This window comes from Echinops telfairi, unplaced genomic scaffold (genome assembly GCF_000313985.2).
Source record: "Echinops telfairi isolate 266 unplaced genomic scaffold, ASM31398v2 ScPeMD7_655;HRSCAF=1070, whole genome shotgun sequence".
Taxonomy (NCBI): Eukaryota; Metazoa; Chordata; class Mammalia; order Afrosoricida; family Tenrecidae; genus Echinops; species Echinops telfairi.
The window spans coordinates 15,274,991-15,286,522 of NW_022104553.1; the positions used below are offsets into that span (position 1 = coordinate 15,274,991).

At 49.9% G+C, this 11,532-nt stretch overlaps 1 protein-coding gene across 10 annotated transcripts in view; it reads left to right on the plus strand.

The window, feature by feature from the left end:
* Positions 1-2,389: 2,389 nt before the first annotated feature.
* ZNF606 (zinc finger protein 606) overlaps positions 2,390-11,532 on the plus strand; it is a 22,473-nt gene continuing 13,330 nt past the window's right edge. For 2 of the 10 annotated variants that reach the window (XM_045292293.1, XM_045292302.1), the window contains exons 1-4: positions 2,390-2,695; positions 5,093-5,179; positions 5,501-5,632; positions 6,051-6,139. In XM_045292293.1, the coding sequence (XP_045148228.1) occupies positions 5,149-5,179; positions 5,501-5,632; positions 6,051-6,139 (252 nt within the window). In that variant the 5' untranslated portion in view covers positions 2,390-2,695; positions 5,093-5,148. Of the gene's footprint in view, positions 2,696-2,864; positions 3,019-4,961; positions 5,180-5,500; positions 5,633-6,050; positions 6,140-6,455; positions 7,925-11,532 lie in introns of those variants that run through there. The other 8 variants (XM_045292300.1, XM_045292294.1, XM_045292301.1 and 5 more) reach the window with 8 other exon arrangements.

An 11,532-nucleotide genomic window follows, 5' to 3' on the forward strand; every position in this document is an offset into this window, starting at 1 on the left:
TGGGTCTTCATCCAGAGCAGTGGTTCTTAACCTTCCTAATGCCGCGCCTTTTTAATACAGTTCCTCATGTTGTGGTGACCCCCACCATAAAATTATATTCATTGCTACTTCATAATTGTAGTTTTGCTATTGTTATGAATCATCATGTAAACATCTGCTATGCAGGATGTATTTTCATTGTTACAAATTGAACATAATTAAAGTATAGTGATTAATCACAAAAACAATATATAATTATATATTGTGAAATATTTATTTAATGACAAATAAATGAAATTTTGTCTTGAAGCATAGTGTAGCATGAGTAACAGTCTTCATGCCAGGTACTCCTATGTGGGCGTATCTGCATGTGGGCAGACCCTCCTGGAGACGGATAGAGGAGAGGTAACTCAATTCCTAAGACCATCAGAAATAAGTGTTTTCCAGTGGTCTTAGGCCACTCCTGTGAAAGGGCTGTTCGACCCCAAAGGGGTTGCAACCCACAGGTTGAGAATCACTGACCTAGAGCCTCCAGCTACTGGAAGACAATCAGCCCAGAGCAGACCCTGCAAACAGTTGAGAGGGGGGCATACAAATGGATGAGGGGTTGGGTAACTGGGATAGTTGGAGGTGAACATCACCTTTACATTGGCAGGAAGATGGATATCAGAGGCCAGGGGCGTGGTGGGGTAGTGGGGTGGAGGAGTGGGGTGAAGGCGTATGGTGGCTTCTCTGAACTTCTTTTACCAAGGACCCTTCAGGAACCTGGAGGTTGCGGTGTGTGGGTTCCCCCCAGGGGTCCTCAGCGTTTTGGGAAAGGAAGCACCTTTTCCTCTCTCCTGTGCAAGCTCTTGAATAGTAGCTCTTTGAGAAGCTTTGTTCTCTTTGTTCCCTTGCTGATGCCTCAGGACTGCTTGGTTACAAATTGACCCCAGGAAAATCACAAAGGAGGTGGGTGACCCTTTCTGAGCCTACAGAACTTTGCCATCTTATAAAAAGTTTGGAGACTAATAACAATTTATAAATTATCAAGGGTTCATGAGGGAGGGAAGGTGGGAGAGGGAGGTCAGGGAGGGGGGGTGAGGGAGGGAGAGAGGGAGGGAGGGAGGGGGGAAAAAGAGGAGCTGATACCAAGGGCTCAAGTAGAAAGATGTTTTGGCAATGATGAGGGCCACAAATGTACAAATATGCTTGACATTCTCTAATGTTATTAGTAGCTGAGCTCTATGTACTTAGAGGGGAAGCTAAGCATTACAAAAAAAAAAGAACACTTTTCTTAAATCTTGCTATTATTGTTGCTGTTGGGTGCTGTTGAAAGACTCAGCGACTCTACACAACAGAAGGAAACACCGCTCAGTTCTGCACCAGCCTTGCCATTATTCTCAGCTTGGAGTCCACTGATGCAGCCAGTGGGTCAATCCATCTCATCAAAGGTCTCCCTCCTCTACTTCACCAAGCCTGCAGCCCTTCTGTGGGGACTGTCTCTCGACAACATGTTCAGAATAGGTAGGACCAAGCCTCACCTTCCTTGCCTATAAGGAGCATTCTGGCTGTATTTCTTCCAAGACAGATGTTTGCTGTTTTGGCAAACCATGGTCCTTTCAATAATCTTCGGCGACACCATAATTCAAATGCACTGATTTTAAGGTCTTCATTATTTCACGCCCCAATTTCACATGTTGGGCGCCATGCATTCCATTCTCACTCCCGGTGCCGGGTGGTGTCATAGCATGTCCTAGCTGCCGTCCTTTGGGGAGCAGATGACTCGGTCTTTCGGAAGGAGCGGTTGAGTAGGTTTGAATCGCCAACCTTTTCATTAGCAGCCAAGCACGGTAGCCATTTGTGCCATAAAAACATTTTTTTAACAAAAAATTAAAAAACATTTTTTAATGCCAATAAACTTTTAAAAATTAAATTGATCTCTCCCCAAAAACAAAACAAAACAAAACACACACACTCAATTTTGAGTCTGGGACACGGAACACAAACAAGCTTCACGAATTCCTTTTGTTAAACAGCTATCACGGGGTAGGGGTCATTTTCCAGAAGGGCAAACAGGCCGGGCAGCCAGTGGCGCTGGGGGTGGGGGGTGAGGGCTAGTGGTCGGGGCCAGGGTCACCTCGCCCGTCCGGCTACTGAGTGCGACTCGAGTAGCAGACCCATCCCCAGCCCCCGGGGGGTCGGGGCCGCCGAGAGGTGCCTCCCCCGAGCGCGCTTCCGGCCAGACAGGGCGTGCGGCCCCTGCGCCCCGCGGCCGAAACTACAACTCCCGGCAGCCCTCGCGGCGGCGCTGTAGCCGTCCCGGGAGCGGCCGCCATTGTCCGTGGCCGAGGGGAGGCTGCCGCCGCCGCCGAGGGGCAGCCGCGCCGCCGAGGAGGGACCGGGGGGCCCGAGCGTGAGCGGATCGAAGCGGGGAGCTCACGGGCGGCCCCGCACCCCTTGCGCCTGCTCCTCGGGCAGCCCACGCCCTGGTGTCCCTCGGGCCCCCTGCGGCCAGCAGACCCCCTCCCCCTCAGCGCCCCTCCCCCGGCTCGGCGTCGCTGCACCGGGCGGACTTTATTTAGTAAACTGCGCACTCCAGGCCTGGCTTCGGTTTGGGGTCGTCAGCTCCTCATCCCAGGGGCCCTAAGCACGCCCGGTCGGACCTTGGCGCTGGACAAAAGCCAAACGGCCCTGGGAAGCGACCTCGAAGGAGGGCGGCTTGGCTTCGAACCAGGTAAGGCTGGCCGCTGGCAGTTGAGAGCGTTGTACCTGCGAGGAGGAACGTGGAGGACGCAGGGGGCAGGAGGGACCAGGGGAAATGAGTGGCTGGGCATCCCGTGCGCAGGCGAGGAGGAAGCCTTGGAGACCCTTCGTGGGCATGCCCACCTTTGATTCCCCTGCAGGCGTTTCTCAAAGGAGCGGCTCACGGAAAGCGCTGGCGGGCTTCGAACGGCGCTGGGAATAGCCCCTGGCCACATACGCAGGCAGTGACTGGAGGATTTTGGCAGACTTCAAGCAACGGTTCAGAATCCTACAGTTTGCCTACTTTGGATTTGGGTACACACCCCCGGGGGGTCGTGGAGTCCTGTGCCCCCAACTTTGTGACCCCTGGAATCTCCCATGTTACGTGCCGAGTGGTAGCTTAAGTAGCATCCCTCGAGGTGAATATTCCACTATCAGAGGAGACAGACAGCAGTTGGACTTGGTAGGCCTAGTAGGTTCGTTTTTTAAAACTCAGATTGAGCATTGATGCAACAAGAAATTAACTGTTTTAACCATGTTAAACTATGTGATTCGTGGTTTTAGTATGTTTACGATGTTGGGCAATCAGTACTATGCAATGCAGAACAACATCCAGAGAGAACTCCCCATACCCATTAAGCGGTCCTCCCAGGCCCCCAAACTCCAGCAATCAGTAATCTACTGTCTGTCTCTAGGAATTTGCCTATGATGAGTATATCACGTCAACAGACACATGGTAGATGACATTTGTGTCTGACTTTATTCATGTACTGAGGCGTTTCCACAGTCCATCTGTGTTGTGGCATGCATCGGCCCTTCATTCCGCTGTAGGGCTGGACCACAGTCCACTGCATGGATAGACCACATTCTGCATATCTGTCAGCTGGTGGACATTTGGCCTCATTCCCGTGGGGAGCTGCTTCGAATAATGTTGCCGTGAGCATTCATGCACACGTTTTGTTGAGCACCGGTTCTCACTTCTCTTGGATGATATATACAGTAAAACCTGTGAATGTCGGAAGCTGAGACAGCAAGGAGCCTGTCAGAGAAGGAAACTAGGAATTTCCCCACTAAAACCACTAATAGGAAAGTGGCAAACCAAGGTTGGAAACTCTAGACCCGGAGAAACAAAGCAAGCATGTCAAGGTCTGGTTTACATAAGTGTGTGTGCTGTGTGCGCGCGCGCGCACACACACACACACACACACACACACAGGAGTGGAACTTCTTAAGTGTTGGGCTGCTACCTACAAGGTCAGCAGTTCTAATTCACCAGGTATCCCACAAGAGAAAGATGAGGCTTTCTGCTCCCTTTAGGACTGACAGCCTTAGAATCAGGTAGGGAGAGCCCTCCTCTGTCTAGAGGGCCACTGAGTTGGAATCGACTTGACAGTGAGATGGTGGTTGGTATGGCAACTTTTCCTTAGGGACTGCTCCATTTATATTCCTATTAACCTAATATCAGGGGGGCAGGTGGATATACAATAATTATTGTCAAGTTTATTAAAGTGTCATGGCTGCCTGCCTCTTGAGCCTGTATGTAAATCATCTTGAGAACAGTAGACAAATTTCCACCCGCTCTTCCAAGGTTTTGCTCTTTTCCAGAGGACTCCAGTTGCCCTAGTTTCTCTCTAGGATACTTGTTAGGGCTTTGACGTGTACATTGTAATGGTCCTTAGGCATGTTTTGTTGCTTCTGTGGATGGGGTTCCTGTCATTGTCCTTATGAGTCTTTGTGGGAAACTAACACTGAGGGAAATAGGATGAGAACTATCATCCCTAACTTAGAGGGAAATCTGGAAAGCTGATATTCCACGGTAGGAAAGCCTCCACTTCGGCAAGTCAGAGATAAAGTCCAAGTACATTATCCTGCTTTAAATATCGTTCCCATAGATTCTCCCCTAACAGCTGTGCTGCATTAAAGTGAGCACATGGTTGATCCTATCTCTCTATGGAAGCAGACATCCTTTTATTATCTCCTCCTGCCTCGGCACCCATCCCCTTCGTACCTTCCCAAAATGCAGGTATTAGGTTTCCTCACATGTGAGCTCAGGGACCTTACTGTCGTTACCACCCACCTTGTGACATATGTAACTCCTCAATATGCATGTCTTGTGGCTACCTATAAATATCCCAAGTTAGTAAAGACACCCTCATCCTCCTCTTTTCTCCCGCCTCCACGTGGACCACCAAGAGGGGCTGAGGTGAACATGCTACCAAATGTGTCTGACTCCTTTATTTTACTCTTGCTCTCTCTCCTCTGTCTATCTGCTATCCTGTGTGACTTTACTATGATCTTTATGTATCATTGCCATACACAACCCTTCAGTTGCTAGAGGCTGGTTTCCTCTGACAGGGCTTCTTCCGTGACTTTTCCCTTTTGTCATTAGGCTGGTATCCCCGGAATCCATCCTCCTGAGCAAGCTCCTTGGTAATCCGCCCTGCAATGGCAGCCATCAACCCATGGACTTCGTGGGGTGAGTCCACGCCTGTGTCTTCTAGGCCCCGGAGGTGGCTCTCTGCCAGCAGTGTTCTGCGCTGGCGAGGAGTCAGGGCTGAAGAGGGGTGGGGGTCCTGGGGGTAAGGATGCTCTTTCCCCTATTTAACAGCTCTGTTCTTCAGGGCTCCGTGGCTGCATTCCATAGCCATCCATACATATCTGGTATAGATCTAGCTCATTAAGATGAAAAAGCAAACACATGCCCCTGACTCTGTTGATGGGTCTTTGTCGCACCCTTTATTGTGACAGAGGGTTCCTTCTGTGTCCTGCACTGCCCTGACCTTGTTCTCTGATGCAGGTGCCCTCACAGACCAGTACTGGGGGATGGCAGCCATCAGCCCATGGGCTTCCTGTGTCCCCATCACTTGCCATGGTGTGGTCTCTTCTGGCAGTGACTTGCCCCCGCCAAGAGTCAGGGCCTGGAAGCCGGGTAAGGACTTTGGGGCAAAGGGATCTGCTCGAGATCTGCCTCAGAGAAAAGTTGGAACGAGGGCAACCAGGAAGTTCCATTGGGGGACCAAACGACGCCGGTATCACCAGGGCAGCACGCACAAGAACGAGCATGGAGGCCTGGTGGGCCCGAGGCCTAGACAGCCCCACCCAGAGGCGGAGGGCTGCTTCTCAGATGGACCTCCCCCTGTGGGGGTGGCCGTGAGGGGCTTAGCCAGGTTCCCTGCCTTTCCCGAGTTCTCTTCACCTGCAGTTCAGCAAAGTGGGTCCCATTCCTTGTCCAATGGGGAGGGACAGAGGTCCCCACCCCTCCTGAGGAAGAAGGGCTTGTGGGGAATCTCTCTAGAAGGGATAGCTGCTCCCCACCTCACCCCCATGACCTCTCTTTTTTCCTTCAGCTCTGTGTCCTCGGGACCCTGTCTGGCCCATGGAGGGGACCCCTGAGGAGGCGAGGAGGACCACCTGGCTCCCAACAGACCAGATCCAGGTGAGACAGGGCTTTCACTGTTTCCTGAAGGGCCTGCCTTCACATTCCAAAAGGGTGGGTGCCCAGGTGCCCCAGCCACTCCTGTTGACATGGTATCTCCATTTGTAAGAGCTAATCCGAAGAAGTCAGCTGAAGGTTTACCAGAATGGATCAGCTTATTGAGCTTGGCTAGAGAGCGTTGGGGCAACACAGGGATCGAGTATTACCCAGGGCTTGGGCCCTCTCAGTCAGCCAGATCTGCCATCGTCTGGTGCCTTGGTGGTATTTCTGGAGATGAGGGCATCCCCTCCTCTGTCTCCTTCTGTCTTCACATCAGTGCTGGATCTGGGCTGAGCCTGCATGGTATTTACTGGACCCCTGTGCTGGACAGCTCCAAGACCCCATCCCAGGCTTTCTGACCCAGCTCTGGGGCCTTGTGGGACACAGGAGCCCGAGATGCACAAGGGAGGCCCAGGCCCTGGATCCCTGGTGAGTGAGGAGGTGGGAACGTCAGCAGAGTTCAGTGCAGGTGCACAACAGGTGGGGCCATGTCACAGTGGAGGTGGAGACAAGCACTAAGCCAGGAGGAGCTGAACCGGGGGTGGTCCTAGTGGATTGGCCTGGCATAGTGATGCAGGGTCCAGCCTTCTGTACACTGGGGAGCAAGGTGTGCAATGAATGTCCAGTGACTGGTAAAGAGTGGACCTTCTTAGACGTAGGCTGCAGAGACCAAGAGGAGCTCATCCAGCCCCAGATGCCGCCTCTGGAGCTGGGCTCCGTTCCTCCTGGTGCTGGCCTGGGGAAGAGAGGGAGAGGCTTGAGGATGTCAAAGGAAGGGGCTTTGTGATTGAGAACATTCAGGGACTCCCAAGGGAGCAGTGTGAAAAGGGACAGCAGAGGTGACCCAAGGGAGACCATCTCCCTCCTCTCCCTTGAGCTTCCTCCCCTTCAAGAGCCACCTGAGTATATATATTTTATAGAAAGAACTTTAATGAGACATAACTCACATACACCTGAACATTCAACAATTTAAAGTGTGTAGGTCAGTGATTTTCTTAGTACATTAATAGAGTCCTGCAAACATCACCATCATTGTTTCTTAGAACATTTTCATGATCCCCCAAAGAAGCAACATGTTCCTTTAGCTCCTCCTCCTGTCTGCCCCAGCCTGTAGCAGCCACGACTCTCCTCGCTTTCTCCACGGATTTACTTCTGCTGACCCTTGATGTAAAAGAAATACTGCAACGCGTGGCCCTTTCTGCCTGCCTGCCTGCCTGCCTGCCTGCCCTTCTTTCCTTCCTTCCCTTCCTTACTTCCTGCCTTTCTTCCTTCCGCATGTTGTTTTCCAGCGTCACCCACACGGCATGTGTCAGTACCTCACCTCATTCCTTCTTAGGGCCAAGAATCAGCCAGTTGTAACTTGGTTTTCCATTTCTTACACCTACCTCCTTATTTCTCAAGTCAAAGATTTTGATTATTATTTTTTTAATTAATCAAATTTATACAGATTCTGTTGAGCGATGAAAATATCGTTTTGTTTTTTATTTGTGAATATTAAATTATGTAAATTAGAATACCGTGATGTAGAAATATTCAACCTGGGAATCGTACAATATGAGTGTGACTTCCCTTTGTGGCAGGGCTGCGGTGCCCAGGAAGGTCAGGAGGTCTGGCACTAGAACTCGGTGCTGTAATACCCGCTGCTGTTCTACCGCACAGTCATTTTCAAATCCCTTAGTGTGTTAGTCCAGGTTGATTAGAGAAACAAATCCAGGGAGACACTCGTGTGTAAGAGAGAACTTTATATAAAAGAGTAATTGTATAGTAAGAAGAAAGCCCAGTCCAGATCAAGTCCATAAGTCTGATATTAGCCCATATGTCCAATACCAATCTATAAAACCCTCTTCAGACTCAACGAAACACATGCAATGATGCTGAATACAGGATGATCACAGGCCAGTGGGTGGGCAGTCTTGTGGATCCAGTGGCGGTGGAAGCATCTCAGCGCTGGCTGGCAGTGGTCTCCACATGGCTCCTTTAGCTCTCAGGGCTCTGGCTGCATCATGTGGCTTCTCATCAGAAATGTCTCCCAGGGAATGAACCTGTGCCCAGTCAGCTAAAGTTATTTATCTCTGTAGCGCTTCCAAATGAGGTCATCAAGCTGCGACCTGATTGACAGGCTGAACTCCACCCCATTCACTCTTAATCCTCTCAAATGGACAACAGATGATGTAACTACCACACATAGCAATTTAAAACAGGGAAGAAAGCTAGGCTAGGTTGAAAGATGGTTCCCTGAGTCAGTCAGTCAATTGGGAATGGAAGTTTGATGTAATAAAGCCCACTGAAGACATCCCCCTCCACACACACACACACAACTAACTGCTGAAAAAGAAAATGCTGAGAAAATAAAAAGAATTTAAAATGACAATACCCACCAGTGTCTGAAGAGTTGTGATTTCTGAGAAGCTGCTCCCAGCCCTGACCCACACTCACTCTGCATTCTTCCCAATGAGAAACTCAGGCCTCATCGTGTGCATTTTGAATTGAGGCCTTGCATGAAATCAGTGAGAGCCCCTTGTCTCTATTAAACGTTTATTGAAATTAAACATCTGCCGGGTGAAAGAAAACAAAAAAATCCAATGAGGCCATCCCTCGCTAAATGCATTTTGTCTAGCCTTTAAAGGATGATGGATAGGGCACTTTCAGCCAGTGGGAGCCTGGATCCCATTGCTTTGGGAGTTAGGGGAAATGGTGTTTCCGGCCTGTCTGAAAATCCCAGCTAACCTACCCAGGCATCTTGACCCCTCTATCAAAGGGTTCTTGATCGTCAACACTGTGCACATTGAGCACCTAGGTGGCATGCCCTTCCCCCCGCCCCTGGTGGCACTCAGGGATAAGCGGTTGAGTCACGCTGCTCTTCATTCTGCCAAGAGCTTGCCCTGAAGTAATAGCAAGTCCTGCCCTACAGATGCTGGCCTGGGGCAGGGGCCTGTGGAAGGCCAGGCTCGGCTTCCATGAAAGGGTCAGTCGGCCTGGCATGGGGCTGCACGAGTGACGGCAGTAGGTCCCGTGGGAGCCCTGCCAGAGGGTCTGCGTCTGCCTTCTGGGCTCACCCTCCTTCGTTAGGCATCCCATCAAGTGCTTTAGGGGGCCCTGTGCTAGGTACCTCTGCCATTTGCGGTAGCACACCCCTCCTCCAGTTCCTTGCCCAGGGTGCCCTGCCACTGGCCACCCGCAAACCAGGTTGCGCCTGGAACCTGTGCTTCCTCCTCGGGCGGCTGCAGAGCGCCCCTCGTAGCGTGGTTGGGCTGGGTGTCCGCCGCCTCCACGTCTCCCTGCTGTTGGGTTTTGAGTGTTTTCTTCTGCAATTCCAGGTTGAGAACATTCCTTAACACCCCTCAGACCTCTATGGCCCTTTTTGATGCTAGAAATGCTGCTTTTTATTTATTTCAAACCTAATTTGGATGAATTCCAGAGTATAAAAAATAATCAAGAAAACTGCCCCGGTCACTCGGAATGAGCAATTAACGTTTTTGTCACTTTTTTTTTCTTTTCATTTTAACAATAAATCCTAACTCAATAATCTCTTCCCATCTTAGAACAGTTACTCTGATGAGTTTGGTGTGGACACAGCTAGTCCGTTTTTATATTCTTTGGTAGATATGTTTATTCTCATGATTATTATGTAATTATGACAAAGCGTAGGTATATAGTTACACTATCTTTTTAAAAAAATTATTTTAACAAATGTATTCGCTCACAGTTTAGGAAGTCAGAAGTCCAAATTCCGAGGGCCAATTCCAGGGGAATGCTTTCTCTGTGTTGGCTCCACGAGAAGGGCTTGGTCTCCTTTCAACATCAGCAGGATGGCGTCTCTGAGAGATTTCTATGTGCGTTGGCATCGATCTTCCCCTGGGTCCAAGCCCAGGCACCCTTTGTGACTCCCAAGAGTGCAAGATTCCGGATGAGCTCAAAGGGTTCATTGTTAATACTGAAGCGTCAAGGTTCTTGACTTTTTGGGGGTAACAAGAGAAAGTACCAGGCCCCATGCTAGTCATTTCCACGCCCGGTGGCCCCACTGCGGGCTGTGGTCGTGCACCTCAGCAGCCGGGATACAGCGGCGTCTTTGGAGCAAACGGGACACAATACTCTTTAAAGTGGTTTGTTCTACAGGTAGCTTTCTTAGTTTTCGTTACTTATTCAAAAGAGCCCTGGGGGCGTCGTGGGCTAAGCATTGGGCTGCTAACCCCAAAGTTAGCAGTTAGAAACCACCAGCCACTCCGCTGGAAAATTTGAGACTTTCTGCTCCCGTGAAGATTTAGCCTCAGAAACCCACAGGGGCAGGTCTCCCCTGTCCTGCAGGGTCACTGAGTCAGCATGGACTCGATGGCACTGAATTGTTCATTCAGGGTCAACTCTGAGATCCACCCCTGCGCACGGATGTAGGTCATTTATTTCCTGTGCACTGCCAGGTAATATCAGAGTATGCCCCTACACTCACCCCTTTTCTACATGAGCTTATTTGGCCCCCACCTTCCGCACCTGTCAGAGCTTCAGGAATATTCTTCTACGTAGTGCTTTGTGTATAAGCGTTTATGAGTTTTTTGGTTTGGGGTTACTTAATTTCTCTATTTAAGTGTTTTTGTCTCAGTTTTGCTGGCTCTTCGGGTAAATGTTTTCAATTCTGCTAGTGCTGCCTCGTGGCTCTCTGAAGAACAAAGCTGGTCTTTTCCCACTTTTGAGTTTCCGTTCCCCCACATCCTTGCCAACAGTGGACACTAGCATGCCTTTTAGTGTTTGCTTATGTTGAGACTAAAGAGATGGAGAAGTATTGCATTATTATTTTAATTGGAGTCTTCTTGGTTTCTGGTGAGGTGACGTTTTATATGTCAACCGGCTGTCTGTTTTTCCCTCTGTCTCCCCCCACCCCCTAGTGGCTCCTGCTTTCTATAGTTCTGTGGATCTCGACTGCACCTGGGAACCTGGAGTCTTTGCCACCTGAGAATCTACTTTTCCCCGTCCAGGGCTTGTCTTCCCTTTGTGGTGTCTTCCATTGGCCAGATGTTTCTTGGTCCAGTTTTGTCTGAAGTCCCCATCTCTGTTAATGGCTGACTTTTTTTTTTTAGTTTTTTAAAAGAAATCTTGTCTTTTCTTTAAAAAAATATTTTTTCTTCCTATTCTTTACATTCTCTTTCTAGGGCCTTCCATGAGACTGATTATGACATCTAATTCTTCATAGTCTGTGTGTCTTTCCCCCCTTTGGTGGTAGAGGAGGAGGTAGTGGCGGCGTTCACGGTCTGGCAATCATCCTCACAACTTCAGGACTCTGTGACACCTCCTGTTGGAGGGCGTGCCTCCTGTCCTTCATTTGTGTGTGTGTGTGTGTGTGTGTGTGTGTGTGTGTGTGTGTG